Source organism: Mugil cephalus, chromosome 12, assembly GCF_022458985.1.
Source record: "Mugil cephalus isolate CIBA_MC_2020 chromosome 12, CIBA_Mcephalus_1.1, whole genome shotgun sequence".
Classification (NCBI taxonomy): domain Eukaryota; kingdom Metazoa; phylum Chordata; class Actinopteri; order Mugiliformes; family Mugilidae; genus Mugil; species Mugil cephalus.
The window spans coordinates 21,030,302-21,053,789 of NC_061781.1; the positions used below are offsets into that span (position 1 = coordinate 21,030,302).

At 37.7% G+C, this 23,488-nt stretch overlaps 2 protein-coding genes across 2 annotated transcripts; one reads left to right on the plus strand and one right to left on the minus strand.

Moving 5' to 3' along the window:
- Positions 1–1,460: 1,460 nt before the first annotated feature.
- Positions 1,461–23,401, minus strand: LOC125017141 (CD209 antigen-like protein C). The gene is made up of 6 exons (XM_047599990.1): positions 23,332–23,401; positions 23,140–23,241; positions 21,988–22,194; positions 21,720–21,862; positions 3,353–3,456; positions 1,461–3,144 (listed from the first exon to the last, which is right to left on the minus strand). Exons 1-6 carry the CDS (start codon positions 23,399–23,401, stop codon positions 2,994–2,996), a joined length of 777 nt encoding a protein of 258 aa, XP_047455946.1. The 3' UTR covers positions 1,461–2,993.
- On the plus strand, positions 15,520–18,887 carry LOC125017758 (CD209 antigen-like protein E). The gene is made up of 7 exons (XM_047601228.1): positions 15,520–15,659; positions 15,737–15,817; positions 15,999–16,082; positions 16,431–16,586; positions 17,025–17,167; positions 17,270–17,373; positions 18,532–18,887. Exons 1-7 carry the CDS (start codon positions 15,572–15,574, stop codon positions 18,674–18,676), a joined length of 801 nt encoding a protein of 266 aa, XP_047457184.1. The 5' UTR covers positions 15,520–15,571; the 3' UTR covers positions 18,677–18,887.
- Positions 23,402–23,488: the final 87 nt, after the last annotated feature.

A 23,488-nucleotide genomic window follows, 5' to 3' on the forward strand; every position in this document is an offset into this window, starting at 1 on the left:
TAAACATAAACAAAATAAATATAATTTCCCCACAAATGTTTTATGATAATATTTGAGATTGTGCAAAAGGATGTCTGAATACTTTTTTCCACCACTGTATATGTGTATGTTGAGACTGAATCAATTCACGAGAATTATCTACTGAATGTCTGCCTCACTGAAATCTTGTGAAATTCTAATGACGGGGCGTGACCAGGGATTAATTTGAGCCGGATCCTGCCGGAACAAGATCAGGCATCTCTTAATTTTGGCCTCCCTGGCTTCCGGTACTTATTTGGGCAGATCCGGTACCTCTCAAAAAAAAAACAAACAAACAAAAATGTTTAAAATAAAACAATAATATGCACATATTAATTTACAGAACAAATCCCAAGAATTTCATGTTGTTTACTAAGATTTAATGTCATTTCAAATAGTCGGAGATCTGCTGACGCACTGAGTTGCTTGACACTTCAAAACGAGTCAGGAAAGCCTCCACAAGCGGCAACTGTCTGGGCCTACAGAAAGTACGGACTCAGATGGAAAAGACACCCCCGATGAGTTGATGGAGTTACTTGTTGCTGTCACCAGCATTCCCATTGCAAGTGCTGAATGTGGCCAAAGGACACAGAACTGCCGCAGACACACGCAGTAAAACCCGGACATGCTTGTGATGTGGGGTTTTTTGGACAACTAAATATGGTGAGCATACTGTCTATTAATAGGCCGCCGTGCCAATCTGTGTGATTCATTAAAAGCTCTCTCTGTCTTTTTTTTTTTTTTTTACACGTTAGACCTGTTGAGAAATTAATTGCTGACTGTATACTGTAAGTCCCACCTGTGTTGATGTGGGCATTTACCTGTGCTGTGCGGAGTATAGCCTAAAATAATTGTAAATTATTGTCACAACGTTTATACCATGGACATTATTTGAAATTGAGGCTTGTAAGTCCCACGGCGTGGCAAGTGGGCATTTTCATGTTGTTTTCAGCACGTTTTCTGTACACGTACCATGTATAGTACGTATGTATATGTACTTTGCGTTCTAGCACCTAATGATTTACAAATGAAGCAGTGAACATAACATAACATAACATAACATAACATAACATAACATAACATAACATAACATAACATAACATAACGTACTGTTCAATAAATTGGAAAATATGGGATAATGGGACTGGTATTAGACTGGGTAAAGAGTTATTTGAAAGGACAGTAACAGTTTGTAATGTTGGGTTATCATTGCTCTGGATATTTGGACATTGGTTGTGGTGTCCCCTAGGGATCAGTGTTAGGCCACAAATTGTTTATCCGTTATTTCGTTTATTTATTTGGCACCTTTTAGGATAGCTCAAGTGCAACAACAATTTGACTACAATAACAATAAACAATTGATTGATTTTTTTAAATTATTTTTTTTTATTTTTTTTAAATGCTTGCCAGGGACACCCTAAAAAAGGGAGATTGAAGAAAACAGTTCACAAAAAATCAGGACAGAAAACAAGCAGAACAGAAGACAAAAACAATACAAAATAAAGATACAAAGACATTATATTAATGAAATGTGTAAAGTGTCTAGGTGGTTAAAATTTGTCAATTTTGCAGATGACAGAAATATTTTTGGTTCAGCAGGAAACATGACGAAATGCAAAAAATAAAAATATAGTTTGACTGGAATACATTATCATTAAATTTAAGACTAATTTCATGTTATTTGGCAAAGGCACAGTAAACACAATGTGAATAGAAATCAATGGGATTAGGATTTCAGAACTCCTGAAATTTGCTGACATCGTATCTTACCAAACAGCAATCATGTAAAAAAAAGTTAAAAAAAAAAAAAAAGCAGACAACTACCAGAAAGCTTCCAAAAAATATTTATTTATACTAGAAATACTTAAAAAGTTTCTGCATATCGATTACCAGTGTCAAAGTCCAAATATCAGCCAGTTCAAGAAAAGGTACAAAAATATAATGATTATTATAATGTATATCATAATATATGATCATTAATGATGATTATTAATGATTATTGGTTACGATTTATTAATTGATATGGCATACTGGTGACACTTGTGGGAATGTGTGTATATTATACCTGATATTATAGGTAGTTGATTAAACTGAGGACTTTAATGGTCTTAATTAACTGAATGCTGTTCATGAACAGCTCATGCATGTTCTTGGTCTCTTGGTGAAATTTTAAGACTCTGAAGTTTCCATCACAAAAGTAAGAATCACTGTAAGTGGTATTGTTCTTGAGGAATCAAAGTTGTTACACATTTAAAAACTAAGAAGTTTGCCTGAGGACAGGTCTCATCTAAACGTCCAGCTCCAATACGCACTGATCTATCTATCTCGAGCTGGATAATATTGATTATTATAATAATAATAATAATGATAATGGATTGGATTTATATAGCACTTTTACAGGCTTTTTCTGGTGAGTTTATGCTTGTTTCTTGTTTTTATTGTTTTGAACAAAACGTGTTGGTTGTGTTGGCTGTGTTAGTTGAATCCTATAATGGCAATCAGAAGAAAATGAGCTTTCCAATGACCTACAGCATGCAGCATTTGCTCAAACACAACTCGTGTAGAGATCTCTGATTTGTTCAACAAACTACTGCCATCCCATATAGGCCCCAGCTGAAAACTGATGCCATGTTAAAATAACCAGAGGTTCCCTGATACCATCATGCTATAGTTTTAAATGGAGCAGGACAGGAAAACTTGTCATAAGTCAAGACAACAGACTGATACTGAATACAAACAATGCAATGAATGCTTACATGAGTTTTGAACTCAGTTATTATACATGTGTGTAGATGTTGAAGCAAAGTGATGTGATATTTACATATTTTGATCACATGCCATTCATATTGATTTAAAAAAAAAAAAGCTGTGGATAATTAATTTGAATGGAACACCTAAGTTGTAGATAGAAATAAAAAAACAAAAACAAAAAACATTTAAATGCAGTATATAAACTTTAAACGAGCCCAGTAGAGTTATGGTATCTTTTCACAGACCCACGGCAGAGATGACGCACATGAAATATCATTCCAAGCAGTGTTATCATCAGTTCTGATATGAACACAGTCTTCTTCACCATACTTTGGGACTCCACCTCCGTTATCAGGTTGATTTGTATCCCAGTACCTGGAAGGTGAGTGAAGAACAAAATCACTGCACTGTTAATCTTTGACAAATGAATCTTCTAGAAACAGTATAAACAGTCAATCACAACCATCAGGGTGAAATGCTCATTTGCATGGTCCAGCTACATTGTTATTTTTCCTTGGTTCTATCTGCGATTGAGAGAAATATCCTCTAGAAGTTTAATAAAAGATAAAAACAATAGACTTACTTCAGAGTCAGTGGAGTCCCATCAACCCATTTCCAGATTCCTTCATGGTCTCTGTCATTCAAACCAATCCAAGTTGGTCTCTTGGTGAAGTCTGAGAGGAACGTCTGTTCAAAAGGAAGAAAAACATGTTTTACTTTTAAACCACGATCTACACTGCCTTGTCAAAAAAAACAAGTCACTACCTGGATTTAACCAAGCAAAGAGATAAGAGCATCATATTGGATAATTACTGCATGGGTGATTATCTTTCAACTGGCAACATGTTATTTAACTGCAACTGATGCAATGAGTAGCTTGTTAATCTGTTTAAGAAGGGTCAAATCATTGGCATGCATCAAGCAGAGAAAACATCTAAGGAGATTGAACCATAAACTACTCAAATTAGGTTAAAACTGTCCAACGCATTATGAAAAACTGGAAGGAGAGTGGGGAACCATCATCTTCTAGGAAGAAATTTGGTCAAAAATACACCCTGACCTGATGATGGTCATGGTGATCACTTACACATTTGGATGAAGTGATGACCCCATCATGTCTAGTGTCTACTGTACAAGCCTGTGGGTCAGTGCTATAATCTGGGGTTTGCTGCAGTTGCTCAAGGTCAAGGTTCAGCAACATTATGTGACCAAAGAATGAGGTCAGCTGACTACCTGAATATACTGAATGACCTGGTTATTCCATCAATGGATTTTTCCCCCCTGATGCCATGGGCATATTCCAAGATGACTCATCTGGCTCAAGTTATGAAACAGTGGCAGTGGTTCAGGGAGCATGGATGAATTAGCCACCACAGAGCCCAGACCTGAACCCCATTGAGAATCTTTGGGATGTACTGGAGAAGGTTTTGAACAGTGGTCAGACTCCCCCATCATTAGTATAAGATCTTGATGAAAAAAGAATGCAACACTGGATGGAAGAAAATCTTGTAACATTGCAGAAGCTTTTCATTGAAAGAATGGCGCTAAAGTCCAAAGAAATATTAGAATGTGTGACCCTTCTTTGGCCAGGCAGTGTAGAATGTAATCTGTTCAACAGGAAAAAAACCTACATATTTTAGTGTTGTACCACAACATATAAAGTAATGTACATTAAGCATTTGCTATGTATAAATGACTTCATTTGTAATTACAATAGCAAACAAATACTTCAGTACCTGTTCTTTAGAGCTGTCTATCACCACCAGATCTGCTCCTTTGTCTCTACAGTCCTGTTTGCCTTTATCCCAGGAACCAGACACTTGAGAGAGGAAGTAACAGGAACAACTGATTTTCCAACTTGCAGGACACACTTTATCTGGAAAAACATCAAACAAGAGACTTTACAAATCAACCACTCCATCTGTGTTTTTTTTTGTTGAAGTTAGTTGTAAAGACTATCACTGCACTGCAAAAAGAGCATTAGAAAGAAGCAAAATATTCTTATATTCAATCAAATCATCTTGTATTATGAAAAAAATCTGCCAATGGGTAAGCTGTTTTTGCTTGACAAAAATTCTTAAAATAAGCACAAAGTTATTAAAATAAGCAAAAAGTACAAAAACTGAAAATATAAGACGTATTTCTTTGATACAAGGATTTTTTGCTTTCTTGAAATTCCTTTTTGCATTTTGACTATTTGAAGCACTTGAAGTAAAAATGTTGATTTGATTGATATTTTTTATTTTATTTCTAAGATTATTAGGGGTACGAGCACAGAAAAGAGATTATGGAAATCAATTGAAATTGTTAGTTTCTTACAATTAATTTGAAATATGAATTACAACAATATTTGAAATATAAATTCATTTGGCAGTATGGAACCAGAAGTAGTGTCTCACATGCTTAACCATTAAATATTTTAGTAAAACATGTTCCTCCATAAACAACAAGTAAACTTCAACATGTCCAAAGACTCACTTTGTTCAGACAAACGCTTCTTCGAACGTTCTTCCAACTCTTCAGTCATTTTAGTGAGTTTGCTGTTCAGCAGGTCTCTCTCTTCAGTCATTTTAGTGAGGTTTCTGTTCAGCAGGTCTCTCTCTTCAGTCACGGAGGAGAGTATGTTGTTGCTCGTCTGGAGAAACACAGTCAGGTTGTGTTTGACAGCAGAGAGCTCTGCAGCTGAATTAACATCTGAAATAAATAAAGATGCATGTATCACAAACAAAAAAGACCTCATAGATTCAGATTCTGTATATTCATATTTTAGTCTTTTTAGAAAAGTGCTATATAAACAACGTTTGATTGTTTCATGAATACTTTGGTATTAGTAACTAGTAATGACTTTTATTTAAACTGCTATCACAAACTTTTATTCAAATATGTTCACATAATATTTATATTTAATATTTAATGGTACTGTTCATCACAAACGTTTATCTTCATTTTGTGTTGACCTAATTTGGGACAATGTTGTCCAAACTGTTCAAATGAGTGGCTGAAAAAGAAGAAAAGGATAAAAAAACAGGTGCTGAACTTCTGCTTGTTTGTGAACAACATCTGTGTCATTTGTTGATATAAAAAAAAGTTAAAAACAAAATATAAATGTGTGTGATATTTCTGATATGACAGTCTGACTGTGACTGGTCCATGTTAGTGAGTGGTAGTCAGTGGAGTGTTAGAGGTAAATTTATGAAACCAGACTCACAGAGAACAGCAAGGATGATGAGCCCAGTAAACAGGAAAACACACAGAAAGACAGTAACACCCAAATATAAACTCCTTCGACCTGAAGCGAGAAAGCAGAGTGAAAACCAACAAAGTCTACAACAGTAAACTAGAAATTTCCCTCTGGGAAGTTTTGAAAGGTCCAGGGGGGACTACTGCCGGGGGTACCATCTCTGTCAGCATGGGAATCAAATCCACGACCAGCGCTAATCAGACAGACATATGATCATCTTTCACTGATGTTCATGGAGTCAAAAAAGTGGATTAATACACCAATACACAAGATTTGTGTCTATAATTTAAAGTTTCAATGAAGTCTGTAAGTGAAAGTATGCCTGAGCAGTAGATGCTTGAAAAACTCTTTGATTTTTCTTTTTTTCCCGCCCGCCCCATTCATTTCAATTAATTTTTTGTTTGCAGTTTTTCGTATTGCATAGAGAAAAGCAATAGCACAACAATCACGATCACATTTTGATATATAACTATAATGCGAGTTAAGGGACGAAAAAAGGGAAGAAGATGAAAAATAACAAGAAACACGCAGTATAACAATAGTGCCTCGGTGCATTGCCCCGTGGCCCTAAAAGTAATAATAAGAAGAAGTAACACGTAGTACAACAATACTGGCCCCAGTGCATTGCCCCTGGGCTCTAATGACAGACAGATGATAAAATACATCGACTCTTTGTCTCTTTTCTTACCTGTGTGATTTGTTGAATGTTTTGGGCTGACAGGTTTGACTTCTTCAATGTTGACACAAATTTCCTCCATTGTTCTTAAAGATGCAGAGTATTTCCTAAACGATCTCTACTCTCTGAAGCATGGACGTTCAAATGAATTTTGAAACCATTGTGGGTTTGAGTTCATTCGTCTCTTTTTTTTTAAATTGACATACAAGGAAGTCACGTGTTTTAGAGGTGATGATTATGCAATCACTTGAGAGTTCATTAGATACACTAGTAAAAATAACTCTGCACTAAATCTTGTCTTTATGAATGTTATGGTATTCAGCATTTGTCTAAACTAACTGAGAAAGCTCAAAAAAAACAAGTGCAAAAAAAAAAAAGACTGTAAAGGCACTCTGTGGTTGAAAAAAGTATAAAAGCATAAAAGCATGGCAAAAAACAAATGGTTAAAAGCTTTCATTAGGGCTTGGTAACAGGAAGTAGGATGTGACTGAGAGACCAATTGATTCAACGGTTTTTATTTGAGAGATTGTGGTTTGTAATACACATGCTTCTATCTTTTGAAGAAAGAAAAAGTCTGAACTTTTTTTGATTTACATATCATACATACATCGTACATACCATACGTCTTACATACTGTTCATATTCTTTACCTTCATAGTATGGTCCGGTGGCCCAAAAGTAACAAAAACGAAGGCTGCTACTTATCACCCACTTCAATATTTATATCGTACGGTACACAGTGTTTTCATCTTGCCTTTCTTGACCACATTAAATCTGCTGGGTGTACTCTTATTAAGTAGTAACACACAGAACAGAGTTAGTCAGAAGTTAGTTCTTCTAGCTCTGCACAGTGAACATAGCAGTGTTCTGTGTAGTAATCGGTTTTAAGCACCACTTAAATTGTATGTAAAAACAGAAAATGTAAAAACAGATATAAATAACAGATATAAATGTCTGCACCTCTTCATCAGAGTCATCTTCATCAGATGGAGAATTGTCTTCCTGCTCAGACACGTCCTCCTCTAAATCAGAATCACACCCATTTTGGAAGAGTAGATCCAGGGCCTGTTGGACATTCAGTCTTGTTGCCATGATGTCCATCACTAAAATGGCAGCCCATACCGACCTTTATATTGTTATGACCTCCATCACCTCCCTCCCAACCCAAGATTCCCAGATTCTAATTTGTTACTTTCTACATTATTTTATTACATCACAGGTGCAGGTGCTTGCAGGTGCACATCTCGTGTCTTTGTGAAGGCACCGTCTGACCTCTGGATGACTTCTGTTCCCTTTATGCACCATAAATGATTACTCCCATGTTGTTTGCTGGTATTTCAATATTTTGGGATTCTGCTGTCCCCACTAAGACCAGCCGGTGTCTGTGTCTGCGGGAACCTGGGTAAATGTTTTGGGAACACAGAAAGTTCTCGTGACTGTGGTGAGATCCCCTTCCCTTGAGTGTGTGTGTTCTTGTTTTTATTGTAACACACCTTCAGGACGCCTTGAAAAGTTAGGTCTGATTTTTGATGTCCTGATTTTTCCAAACTCTCTACAGTGTTGGTGTCACCCTAAACATGCGCCGGAACCAAAGATCTACGATGTCCTGACACATCATAATTTTATGAATAAAGTGTGTTAAGTGTGTTTATCGTTTTTGCTCATCTGTGACTTTGACGCCTAGTGGCCAGTTTTGGAATTTAACACACTTTTAACACAAGTCCAGTGACATCACTGCTGGTACAGATGTATGCGCCGCACACTTACATATAGCTAATGCTTTAGGTATTTGTACTGCTTGCAGTAAATCTGTTAAGAGTTCGGCATGTGTCACTGGCTTCCCCGTTGACGTAATCATGCCTCTGTTTTTCCAGTACTGCGCAAAGGTATGAATTGTAGCGTACGCGTACTGGCTATCAGTGTAGATTGTTACTTCTTTGTTTTTCATTATTTTACACGCTTCAGTTAATGCTACTAGCTCTGCTGCTTGCGCTGTGTAGTGTCTTTGCACATTTGTAGCTTATTTTTACTTGCCTTGTGACCTTCCTCGGCTAGATGTCTTAGGAGTGCGATTGTATCTTTTTTACACGTTTCCATATCAGGGGAGGCCAGTAAGATATCATCTACGTACAACAATACTTGGCTCCTTCCTGGAGGTTGTAATTTGGCCACTCATTACTTGGGAGTAAATAGTTGGGCTCTCGCAGTAACTTTGGGGCAGCCTGGTGTATGTGTATCTTTGGTCCCCGAGGATAAATGCAAACCAGAACTGACTATTTTTATCCATTGGCACTGAGAAGAATGCATTGCTGATGTCTACTACTGTAAATACTTTTGCATCTGGTCGTAAGGAATTTAGTAGTGTGTGAGGGTCAGGCACACATGGGGCTCTTTGGATTACAGCATTATTTACAGCTTGCAGGTCTTGGACCATCAGTCACATTTTCTCCCATCTGCACTATTTTGCCCAAATCCTTCCACTGTACTGCTTTGTATAGATATATGTGGGGAGGGGTCCACATCCTATACAGCTTGGTGATTTCGTCAGGCAATGTCACTCCAGCTACTACTGCACTCTCCGTATCTCCATACAGATAATTTATAGTAACCTTGGTAGGAGTGACTTTCTTTAGCTTATCTTCGTAATCTTCATCTGGGCCAGGTGTTGATTTGTACCAGATTGATATGTAGGTCGCTCTCTGTCATCTGAACCTGTGGTTTCGGGATTGCATTTCTCCCTTCAGCCATTAAGGCGGATGCTGTATTATAGGGAGGTTTGTTAGGAACGTCGAGGGTGTAGTAGTAATGTGGCTGTCCTGTCCCTTGGAGTACAAAGAAATCTCCTTTCTTCAATTCAGTTTTTCTTTTTACCACAATCTGTCCCTCAAGCCTAGGTATTAGTGCTAAGCCCAATAACAGCAAACCTTCTCGGCCTAGGAGGTTGACAGGACACTCTGGAAACATTAAGATTGACAATTGGCACGATTGTCCAGCTGAACCTGTTCTAAAAACTGGGTTCTTTTCAGTAGGGCAGCGATCAAACTACCTTTTGTGGTAACCCTCACTTCAACTATTTTGAGTGGAGAGTTCTTGCCTTTGCATCCACAAGAGGCTCGCTACTCACAATCCTACTGTTTTGGTATGAGATAAAATACCTAGTTGTATTTTAATCTCCAATCACACACACAATCACTCACCTTTTTAACACGGAATTTAAGCGTACGTACTGCAGGACTCTGTCATCCTATCACTCATTCTACAGAATTTAACTGCGCTAGAGGACTCTGCCGTCCTTTAGTTTTTCACAGAATTTCTCGGACTGCGCCGTCCTTCAGTACTTGCTTGAGCCTAGGATTTCCAGGGTTTTTCTACGCGCAATGACCCTCAGTCATTCGCCACTTTTTAAGGGAAATTCCACTCACCACTGTTGTCTTTCCCCTTCACGGACTACCGTCAGCCGTCGGATCCCAGCTGGCAGGCTGATCTCCAGTCCCAGAAAGGGTTTGAGAAACTCTCTCTAACGGAGTTCTGCCATGGCCACAGTCTTTCCTGGATTCCACAGCACCTGCTGGAATCCTCAAACGTGTTGGTATCCGGCTCGAAGGACCAAGTAAATGTCAGGTTCAATGACCTAAAACATTCATAAACATTGCACAAAGAAGAGAAAGACAAGAGCTACTTTTTACTCGCGAGGAGAACGGCAGAGATATGTTCAGTTACAATCTCCTACCGCTCTGAAGCGTACCTCGCTGTACCCTCTCTTTATTTCCTTAGGGAGGTCCCTGGTTACAACAGAAGTTGCAGCGCTAATGGGGAGGGGAGCACATAGCTGCAACTTCTCAAACGATACATGCACTATCTTCTTCTTGGTACATGTTTAATCGCTTTGACCTTGTCCTCAGGACTGTATGCTCCGTCTTCAGCCGTATTTCTGTGGCGAAGACGCACTTCCTGCATGTCACTGATGACTCTGGGATGACTCAGCTGAAATCGCGGCTCTGGGATGACTCAGCAGAAATCATGTCCACAAAACTTCTCCTTCCTGCAAAGCAGCTCTACAGACTATACTGTTGCACATTGGCATACTAGGAGATTAATAGATACGTAAGCACTCAGAGTAAATATGGGATAACTTATCTACAATAATTCCAACAGAAGATTATTTACGTATTTATATGTTTCTCTGCTTAGGTCCAATGAGGAGGTTCTATTTAGGCATTACGGTCTTTCTGGGCCTGCTGAATGTTTTATTGTTTAATGGTCCCATCACCATCGGTTTCCTCTGAGTCTTATTTTCATAAACAAATAAATAAACCATCACAATCAGCATTCTGCTTTAAAAGAATGTCTTATTTCTATGTCTTATTTAGCATTTTGTGTATTTTTTCAACTGTGTCCTACTTACTTCAGTGGCCTAAAACCATTTTTCTTTAGAAATATTGATGTGAGTTGTTTGGTTTAGATGAAGGTTTCAGATCATTTTAGTTAGGATCAAGGTATTTTCATAAACTTTTCCTATTAACTGTTTTATTATTCTCTGGTAAAATTATTATTGACTTTTTTTAAACTAAAATGAAGAAACTATTAATATAAATCCACAAGTGGAAAAGACCTGGTCGCCTTCCACATCACGTGTTTATCGTGGTCCTGCAATGAGTTGAGAGAAATTATTATACACAGAACAGCCACATCATTATGACCACTGATAGGAGGATGAATGTGACTTAGACAAAGAACTGTCCAGTTTAAGGGGAACTTGGTTATTCAGGAAGCTCCAATAATCACATAAAATATGTGACTTCCTAGCAGGTCCATCAAAAATGATGAGATAAAAGAACTTAAACCCACAGTGTAACAGATTAGATGTACAGCAGTGGATGCTGCACATCAGAGAACAGAGCTCCTCTAGGAATTTATCTGGATCCTTGTGAACAATGGAGGAAATTTATGTCAGTGTTGAACAAGTTGAACCCTTCAACCCAAAACCTTCAACAAATCACACAGGTAAGGATGAATTTATAGAGAGTTATGTGATGCTTTTTAATTTTCACTGTTGGAGATGTTATTGGTTTCATTGTTGTTTTCTCTGTTCAGGTCCAATGAGCTCTGAGAAGAGTTCATATTTAGGTGTTACCATCTTTCTGGGACTGCTCAGTGTTTTCCTGTTGGTTGGACTCATCATCATTGGTGTCCTCTGTGAGTCTGCTTTCTTCATCTCTAATAATTCTTTAAACTTTTTGATAGGGACATACACAGGCATCATGTGGTCGAAAAGACATTTAAAAAAGGGAACCGGACATGTAGAATTTTTTGAGAAGAGGTATCATCGCTCATCCGAGTGGCTTCTTCTGTTCTGCATTTACTTTCACAAATCCAGTTTAAGGAACTAACGATAACATAAGACATGTCTTTATTAATCCCACAATGGGGAAATTCTCATTTTTAACAGCAATCACACTGACAGTGCACAAAGTGCAGATATGGGTAGACTATGTACCAAAAAATAAAAATAAAATAAGAATACAGAGATTATAAAAAATTGGAAAGATACTGTATATTACAAACAAGCAATGCCTCCAAACTCTCAGTCTTTTCAGTCTTAAAGTGGATGAATAGTTATTTCCATGAATAGTTATGTGTTTTACCAAAGGGTTTATCTGACATGCTGTCCTTTCTTCAGTTGTCTTCTTTAATATTATTTTTGTCTCATTTGTTGGTCTTCGAAACATTCAGAAGGAAAATAATCCTTGTTTTAACCCATTATTCTAGGGAGGCAATGCAACGCGTGCCTCCTATATTGCTCTCCACTGTGTTTATTATTCCGTTTCTTCTTACGCAAAAAATTCACTGGCTAACTCGACCCAGAGTTTTGAAGCAATGTGGACAATATTATATTAAAACGTGCATCTCGATCAGGAGCAGTGTGAGAATACAATAAAGTGAGAGATTTTTCCCATAAAAGTAATGGAGAGAACCCAAACATTCCAAAATCTACTCACTCACTTTGCACAAAGATTACTTGACCTTGCTTTGGAGGAGAAAAATCATTAAACGTTTGTAGGTGGCACGACAAGTGTGGCTTTTCCACAAAACAGCGTTGCGACATCCGCTAAGGTTTGGGTGTGATCACTGTTTATGTTCACATTTTTTGAGGTACAGAGATAAAAACGACATAAAACCATAGGAATTTTTGTTGGCTTTCCGATGGTGTGGCTCTGATTCCCGTAGGACCTACGGTTTGGACTCCAGGCTCAGCCGAGCGAGGAGTGCGCCGAGCAGTTTTTGAACTTTTCCCCATTCATGTGTACGCAATAATTCGCTGCCATTCTCTGGGAAAATTCCAAGTGCATGCTCTTCTCTCTCTCGTCACAGCAGCCACAGTTTTCACTGTACATGTGTAGAAGAAACATTAAAACGAAGAGGGCCCTCGACTGTCGCTCATTTTCCTTGTACGACCGGCCATTGAGATATAAGCAGTTGTTCAGAGGTCAAAACCTAAGGTAGAGTATCTGTACCTAGCCCTCCAGTGCTTAGAGACAACAGCTGCTGACCCTCGTAGCCATGGCAACCTTAATGAGCCACACGCACGCAAAAGATTATGACCCCTTCAGACATTAACAGCAATGGAGAAAGAGGTAAGATCTGACATTTGCAGCATTAAATAAGGAGAGGGCGTTTCATTAACACCACAGCTGTAAACCTGGTGGCTATATCGACACGATGCTGAATCAACTGGACGGCCCAAACATTATGACCAACCTTAGACATTAACAGCAATGGAGAAGGAGGCCAGATCTCACTCCATTAACCCCCCACTGCAGTGTATGACCCCTTGCAAGAACTCTGTTAAAACATTTGGTAGGTAGTAGGATGGGGAGCCTTATTAATGTTTATTTTTTCTGTTTTGCGAAAAACAGAAGTGAATGTTCCTGTGAAGACACCACAACATTGTTTGGTTTTATCATGTTTATCTCCCGTTAACAGCTTTGGTGGTTCAGTCCAATGTTGCTATAAAACTAAACACAGCCACACTTCTGCTTTTGAGTTTAGATATTTCAAGGACCGCATTAGTGTTGCAAGTATTATTAAATCACTGAATCATGAATTACAAAAAGAACTGCAATTAATTGATGGAAATAGAGTAAATGAAATCTTTTTCATTTACATTAGTTCCAGTTTATATTTTTCCACTGATCATCTTTGTCACGTGAAGTTGATGCTCAGGTGGTCAGTCCCTCAGTTTGAGAGCCACGGGAATAATCATGTCTTCATTTATGAACACTATTACGACCCCTTCTTTTCTGCCATTTGTGGCTCACTTTATCACATCCTGCAGAAGCCGGCATTTTCACCACAGATACGTACGACTAACCACACCGGATTTACAGGTCCTGAATAACTAGAAGCCTGTCTGACTACAGACATGTTCATGATAGTTTACAATATTAAACACTTGTTCCATCTGGATGGAGTTAAATTATATTTATGATATAATTAGGCTTCTTTTATAGTTTAGAATATTTTGAATGGCAGTCAAAGGTAAAACATGTTTTTCTACCTGCTGAACAGACGTCAGTCTTTTCATTCATTCGCTTCATCAAGAAAGATACTTGGATTGGTTTGAACGACATAGCAGAGGAAGGGACCTGGAAATGGATTGATGGGACTCCAATGACTCTGAAGTAAGTCTTCATTTCAGTTCAGTATTGACATCAAAATGTACATTTGTACACTTGTCTCAATGGCAAATATTGCCATACAGAAATAATGTTGTTGCTGGACTTATACATCAGTGAACACTCGAACTTCAGCCACATGGGGGCAGAAGAACTTGATTTCTGTGTTTGACCTATCGACTGTAAAAAGATGGAGGTGGAACTATTCCTCAAAAGTACAACAGAATGCCCTTTATTGTCATTATATAGTGTACAACAAGTATTTCTAAAACAGTGCAAAGAAGGTACTATATTAGTTACAAGATATGCAGCTAAAGTTAAAATACAAATACCAAAAAAATTTAAAATATTAAAATTTTTTTAAATCAATATATTTATAAGTGTAGCAACAGTGATAAAGTGTAAATGTGTAAACATGTATTGCACAAGGTTTTTGTAATAGTCGGTTAAGACATAATACCAGCTAAAGTCAATGTGGTTTCAAGTCTTGTATTGCACATTATACTGATTGTTACTTGCGGCAGTTCAGGGTGGTGTGAAAAAATGTGTGAAAACACATTAACTGGAAAACACATTATGTCACTCCATAAAGAGACATAAATAGAATGTGAAGACTGTTAGTTCCATGTTATGAATTGTTACGATGACAGGGTTTTCACTTTTTGTAGTGGCATTGCATTAGTTGTAATATGTATATTAAATATGAAAAAGTTCTGATATAATTTATGTTTCTTCAAACGATAGAAGCGTCTGTATTACAAACCACAACCTCTAAAATAAAAGCACAGCTCTCTCAGTCATGTCCTACTTCCTGTTAACAAGCCCTAATAAAAGCCCATATGGCCACAGCACATAGGTGCATGTGCTCTTAACCAGTTTTTTGCCAAGCTTGAATAAAAGCTTTTTATACTTTTTCAGCCACAGAGTGGTTGCAATCTTTTCTTTTTTGAGCTCTCTCATGTATTGTAAACATATGGTGAATACCATTATCTTCATGAAGATGAGATTTAGTGCAGGGCTATTTTTCACTAGTGGACCTATGAATTGTCAAGTATGACGATTTGCATGATCACCGCATCTGAAACACATGACTTCCTTGCATGCTAACTTTAAAAAGTGAAACCCACAGTGGTTTCATGATTCTTATGAACGTCAATGCTTCAGAGAGAGTAGAGATCATTGCGGAAATATTTTGCATTTATAAGAACAATGGAGAATATTTATGTCAACATTGAAGAACTCAAACCTGTCAGCCCAAAACACTCAACAAATTGCTCAGATAAGAAGACACAAAGAGGTGAATATTTTATCATCCATCATTTTCACTTATTTTTACAGAATGTGTTTGTTTTTCACTCTGTTTTTTCTGTTCAGGTCCATGGAGTTTATATTTGGGTTTTACTGTCTTTCTGTGTGTTTTCCTGTTTGCTGGGCTCATCATCCTTGGTGTTCTCTGTGAGTCTGGTTTTCATAAATTTACCTCTAACACTCAGTGCCTTCAACCTCCACTGACTGTCACTCACTAACACGGACCAGTCACAATGATAGCAACTGTCATGGCAGATATATCACACACATTTACAGATAACATTGTTACAAAGGGGTCTTCTCTGTTTCTGAAACATGTATCTTTTAGACGTCATCAAAGACAACCTGACTGCAAAGAGAAACTTGCTCAACGCCAACCTGACTAAAGAGTTGGAGAGTTTGTCTGAACACAGTGAGTCTTTGGATTTTCAAAGATAGTAATAAAATTATATCAGGTGACTACGTCACCGGGCATTGTGATCAGACTTTATATTTTACTGGCCCTGCATTTTCAAAATTTTAAGTCAAACTTGATAAATTAAGATTGTAGCACCTCTGCATTGATTAATTACAGCTGAAAATCCTCAATCATTGATAGAGGTCGTATCAATGTAAAGCTTAAAAAAACCCATGGTTAGTTTATAATGTCTCTTTTTAATGTTTATTTCACATAAAACATGTCTTATAGGTTGGAAAATGTTCAGCTTTGAATCCATGAAGTATTTTGTGTTTCAAAAGCATGTATGTTTATTTATTTCAGACCGTAAGTTACATGATTCAGTTGCAGAGCTCTCTGCCATCAAAGTTAACTTGACTGAGCTCCTACAGACCAGCAACAACAAACTCTCCTCCATGACTGAAGAGAGAGACCTGCTGAACGCAAACCTGGCTAAACTTCGGTGTTTGTTTGAACCGAGTGAGTTTTTGAACTTGTTAAAATTTACTTGTTGTTTATCGACGAACATGTTTTACTAAAATACTCATTGGTTAAGCCACCCAGCATGTAAAAAGATCCTTGTTAACATTTGGTGGCAGGAGGTTACACTTGGGTAAATGAATAAAAACTGAATAGGAACAAAATAATTCATCACAGTAATAAGGCAAATTCCATAATGATTTTATTGATCTTAACATAAAACTGTAACAACAGTTGGTTTAATTATGTGAGAAGTTTAAAAAATAAAAAGACACTACAACTAAATACTATCCAGCTACCTCAAATCAACATTGTTCTAGGCGTTTCAAATGGTCATTTATTAATAAATAAATAAATAAATAATTCAGTACTTACACCTCTAACCTCACAAATCCTGGAGTGATTGATTTGTAACATCTTGTTTGATGTTTCTTCCAGAGAAAATGTGCCACGGAGAATGGAAAATGTTCAGTTGTTCCTGTTATTTCTTCTCTAAAGAGTCTGGTTCCTGGGATAAAGGGAGACAGGACTGTAGAAACAAAGGAGCAGAACTGGTGGTGATAAACAGCCCTGAAGAACAGGTACTGTGTGTTTGCCATTGTGTTTAATGTACATTATTTTCATGTTATGGTACAACACTAAAATTTTTTTTTTTTTTTGTTTTTCTTCATCCTATTGAACAGATGTTTCTATTCAACGTCACCAAAAACTACATGTGGATCGGTTTGAATGACAGAGAAGTGGAAGGAACCTTGAAATGGGTTGATGGGACTCCACTGACTCTGCAGTAAGTCTTCATTTTGGTCCAATATTCACAATATAATTTAACAGTGTTGTATTATTAGACTTTCTAGATGACAGTTCTCTCAGTCACATGCAGACACCATTAAGCACAAATGACCTCATTGGTGGAAATCGAATAAGTGGAGACAATCTGTTTTTTTTTTTGACGTTTGATTTACAGTAAGTTTAGAAACATGGGGAGAGAGTACATTGTAAACAACTCATAGCATATGCAACAAATGATCACGTTAAAAATATTTTATGGCAAATATAATGACAACTATTTCCTTTTAACACACTTAGTTGAATTCAACCAACATTAGTTTTGTCTACAACATAGGTGTTGGATAGAGGTTGGACTCCCATTTATCTGGCAGCTTGTATTTCCCTCACAGTTGAACATTTCTTACAAGCACTCTATCACCAACATTGAGGATAGATTGAGTGACTCGTTTGTCATAAACTACTTTGTTCCACTTAGCGGTTTTAGCAACATTTCAACTTGCAATTCAGTAGCTCTATTCCAGGTGTGCGGTACTGCACTTAATTCAGCCAGTACCATTTTAGGTCGGATGGTTACAGCATGTGCAGTCTCATTATGCAGCACTACTGGAAGGTGACTGAGGTGTTTAGTTGGTATTTCCATCAATCAACACTTGGTCACTTATGTGTCACGGTGTCTTCACCGTGGGCAAGAACTACCAAAGCAAGCGTGAGAACATCTGATTCCTTCCCAACACAGTCCTTGCCAGTCCAGTTGTTAGCAACTGGACTGGCAAGGACTAGAAGTAAGCAAGTTGTTGGGTTTTGACTTGTGCTGTGCTTTTGGTTCCCATAAGCCTTGTTGGGGGTCTACAGTAAGTGTTTGCTTTGGTTACTCTCAATTCTGCTTGCTTTGCAGTAGGACTGTTTCTAATCTTTTCATTGGGTTTATACTGCCTCTTTCAGTTCCCACCATCTTCTTCAGACTCTTTATCAACAGCAGAACTGAACAGTAGTTTAAAATGCTATGAAGAGCTGCACAGTCACATCACGGACTCGTGAAAACATTTTGTTGTTCCTATTGTGATCCTTACTTTCTTCTAGATTGTATTAGTGTTTCTAGTTTCTCTTTTGTCAAAGATAAACAGTTTAGTGATTGTGTTGTTCACTGACCTTCCAGGTACTGGACGGAAAATCAGCCTGATAATGGAGGTGGAGTTAATACTAATGAGGACTGTGTGCATACAGGACATAGACACACCCCTGCTTGGAATGATCTGCCATGTACAAACTCTCTTCCGTGGATTTGTGAAAAACTACCATAACATTGTTGTACAATTTGCTTGAAGATCAGATATTTACCAGTCTTTTAACTTTAGCTACTGAAGCACTATTCATTTATTCTGCAACTGTAAACTGCACTGACAAAAATATTCATGCTCAATACTACCCACATAACACACATATACATATGTGTGTGTATATATACAACACATACAACATTTAATTTAATTAAATAAACCCCATTTCACTGAATCAATTGTGTGCAAAGTGTGTCTTTGGTACATGTGCTTCTGCAACCTCATGCCCTGCAGTCAGTTGCAGACTTTTCTTTTTTTGAAAAGACTCCTTCAGTTGCTCACCAGGATGGGACGTACAGATGTGACATGATTAGAGGTATTTATTGAATAGAAATTCATACGCACATAACATAAAAACTTATTTTATATCAAAAGAAAGAATGATTCACAGACCAGAGAGACATGCAAGTGTTATCTATACTACTGGAAGCGAGAAACTTGTCACTTGCCAAGACACCAACAAGGAAGTTGGTCTTGAGCCATATGAGTCTCACATGAAAATGGCTTTCAGTCCATCAGTCATCAACACTTATAGCACTTACTATTAGAGAGCACATCAATTCTTGAAAGACTTAAGTAGCAGACACAACTTCCCCAAACAGCTGTTTCAATCAGGCCTTCAGTTTCTATAGAAGTAAGAAAAAAACAGAAAACTTCTTCAGAAACCCGAAGCTGCATCTCTAACCACTACTCCACAGTTCCCCTATTAAAAGTATAGTCTTATATAAAACTGAACTAAAAGACAAAATCAAATTTAGCTTCTATTCATGTGACATTTATTTATCCACAAGGGAAATTGCTTGGTCATAGTAGGGTAGTTGTTACAAAAAGATGAGCTGTTATACAGATGGACAGAGTAAGAAATAAAAGAAGTTCTGTAGCGTTCACTATGGTAGTCACTGTTGTGCAGATGACAGAAATATTTCTGGTACAGGAGGAAACATTAAACAAGGGGAAATAGTTATAAATGAGGAACTGAAAAACACTGAAAATATGGCTAGACTGGAATAAATTATCGTTAAATAAGTTCATGGTATTTCGCAAAGGCACAGTGAACACAAAGGTGGGAATAGAAATTGATGGGGTTGAAACTGAAAGGGTGCATGAAAAAAAAAATTCTAGGGGTTACAGTGCATGACAAGCTAAGTTGGAAACCACACATCAACCCATACAGTCCAAAGTTTCAAGGAGCACTGCAGTCATTCAGAAATCAAAACAATGACTGGATCATAATTCTCTCCACACACTTGACTGTTCACTGGTTTTGCCATATTTACATTATTGTGCTGAGTTTTGGGGAAATGTGTTCAAAACTTCATTGTATTCACTTGCCATCCTGCAAAAAAGAGGAATAAGGACTATTCATAAGGTCAACTACTTGGAACACACAAATCCACTTTTTATACAATCAAACTCTGACGTTGTATCTTACTAAACAGCAATCATCTTGGATAAGGCAAAAATCAGACAACAAATATTAAAGAATCGGGAGGGAGGTTAAGAGGGGAACATGACTTCAAAATCTTAAACATACGAACAACCTTGAAAAGTTCCGCATATCGATAACCGGTGTCAAGCGGTGACAACATCAGTAAGGAACTCAAAGTCAAAAATTAACCAGTTTAAGAAAAGGTATTAAAGGTACAAATGGTTGAATCTGATCAAATACAGTAAAACAGTAAAAATCTTCTAAATTAAATGTAAACATCACAGAATGTATGGTTTTATACTGGAATGGCAACCATATTAAAAAAATTTAGGTATAATGGAACTACATTAAAATATTAATTTGCATGATTTCCTGTCTGTAACATGTTTTGAGTTTCCTGTTTTATTTCGTTAAGTTTCTTGATTGCCTGTTGTGTTTCCTCATATGTCCATGACTGTGTCTGTTTTTTATTTTGTGATCATGTTTTGTGTTTCCTGTTTTATTTTGTCAAGTTTCTTAGTTTCCTGTCTGTCCTTCTTCATGTGTTTTTGTCATGTCTGTCCAGGTCATGTTTTCTGTTTCCTGTTTTATTTTGTTAAATTTCGTATTTCCTGTCTGTGTTTCCTTGTGTGCATCCCTTGATTGTTAATTGGTTTCTCCTGGTGCCATTGCCCTGATCTGTCTCACCTGTGTCTTGTCATCCCTCGGCCCTCATGTGTATTTATAGCCCTAATGAGTGCACTACTTATGGTGCAGGTAAGATATGCGCTATACCATAACGTGTTTACGTGCACTTACGTTGTCCAGCTAGAGTCCGATTAAGGCAATAATTAGTTTTTTTCACATGCATGTAAACGCACTGCCTGTTTATCCCTCTTCCATCAGGAAAGAGGTACAGGACCATTAAAACAAGGATAAACAGACTAAGGGACAGCTTCTTCCCCAGAGCTGTTAAAGCAATCACCCTCCCTCCCCCCATAGTGAAACACTCCCACCCCACCCCCCTACAGAACTTTCACACACACTTGTTTAATTAATACTAGTCTCTGGTTCACCTCTACCGGTTACAAGGTAATGTTGGATTATATACTGTCCATATTTTTAAAAATAGTTTTTACAATTCTCACGGAGTAGTTGTCATGGCAACTGGTGGTCGCCATTATGTCACATCCTGTCAAAAATATGACACTTGAACATGCATCAACATTATATTAACTACCTAAAATTACAAAAACTATCCTTGACAGAAATTTATTTGACGTGTATTTTAGTGGTTTAGTTCCAAGTCCCAACCACTAACAAAGAGGAGGTGGAGCTTATGACCTTTACTGCAGCCAGTCACCAGGGGGAGCTCTACTTGCTTTGGCATCACTTTTGAGGAGCAGTTCTGCCTCCATCTTTATAAAGTCTATGGATCAAATACAGAAATCAAGTTCTTCTGCCCCCATGTGGCTGAAGTCCAAGTACATTTTAAAAATGTTGATCTGGTTGATTTTTTTTTTTTACTTGTTCACTGATTAATACTGTAAACTATCATGAACATGTCTGTAGTCAGACAGGCTTCTAGTTATTCAGTACCTGTTCTTCAGGGCTGTCTATCACCACCAGATCTGCTCCTCTGTTTCTACAGTCCTGTCTGCCTTCATCCCAGGAACCAGACGCTTCAGAGAGGAAATGACAGGTGCAACTCAACATTTTCCATCCTTCACGGCATGTTTTCTCTGGAAGAAATCAATCAATCAAGTGATTTAGAAACCTGACATGCCAGATGCCACTTCTTCCATTTATGAGTAAAACAGGTAGACTGATGAACAGCTCGTAAACCACAAGACATCCAAAGACTCACTCTGTTTAGGGAAATTCTGAAGCCTTTCCATCTCTTTAATCATTTTAGTCAGGTTGGCTTTCAGCAGATCTCTCTCCTCAGTCATTTTAGTCAGGTTGGCGTTCAGCAGGTCTCTCTCCTCAGTCACGGAGGAGAGTTTGTCGGTGCTGGTCTGGAGTAACCCCACGTTGTCTTTGACGTCAGAGAGCTCTGCAGCTGAGTAACCATCTGAAATGAATAAAAAGATGGCTTAGATATATACATACATCTAATATATATATCTATATATAAGGCAAGACTATTCCTATGGCTCTCAAACCGGAGGACTGACCAACTGAGTGTCAACTTCAGAGTGACAAATATGATCAGTGGAAAAATATAAACCGGAACTAACGTAAATAAAAATGATTTAAATTACTCTATTCCAATAAATTAATGGTAGCTCCTTTTGTTTTTAATTATTTTTTGGGGCTTTTTTGGTCAGCAAAGTGAAGAATGACAGGAAATGGGGAGGCAGACAAGAGCGGAACAACATGCAGAACGGGCCCCTCGGTGCGGGACTCAAACCAGCGAGGACTGTAGCCTCTAAACATAAGGTGGGTGCTCAACCCACTGAGCTAAACACCACCTGCTACCGCCTTTTGTATTTCAATAGTCAGCAGTTTAGTAGATCTTGCAACACTAATTCAGCCCTTGAAATATCTAAACTCAAAAGCAGAAGTGTAGCTGTGTTTAGTTTTATAGCTTCACTGGACTGAACCACCGCAGCTGTTAATGTTAGATAAACATGATAAATCTAAACAATGTTGTGTTGTCTTTATAGGAACATTCACTTCTGTTCACTTTTATTTTTTTCCGTACATAGTCCACCCATATGTGAACTGTCTGTGTGATCGCTGAATGTCTCTGCTGCTTTTAAAGATAGAAATTTTCCCATTATGGGATGAATAAAGGCATATTTTATCTTATCTTTTGTTTTGTGAAGAGTGGCTTTTTCAGAATGGAAGAAACCACTCGGGCAATGAAACGTCTTCTCAGAAAACTCTACAAGTCCAGTTCCCTTTTTTTAAAAGCCTTTTGGACCACGCCTGTGTATGTCTCTATTGAAAAGGTTTAAAGAATAATTATTAGAGATGAGTGTTAGAGGGTTAACTTAGAAAAAAGCAGACTCACAGAGGACACCAAGGATGATGAGTCCAACCAACAGGAAAACACTGAGCAGTCCCAGAAAGATAGTAAAACCTGAATATGAACTCTTCTCAGAGCTCGTTGGACCTGAACAGAGAAAACACCAATGAAACCAATAACATCTACAACACTGATAATAAAGAAGCATAACATACCTCTCAATAAATTCATCCTTACCTGTGTGACTTGTTGAAGCTTTTAGGTTGGCGGATTTGAGTTGATCAAGATTTTCATAAATTTCCTCCATTGTTCACAAGGATGCAGGTTATTTTCTAGATGAGCTCCGTTCTCTGATGTGCAGCATGCACTGCTGTACATCTAATCTGTGAAGCCA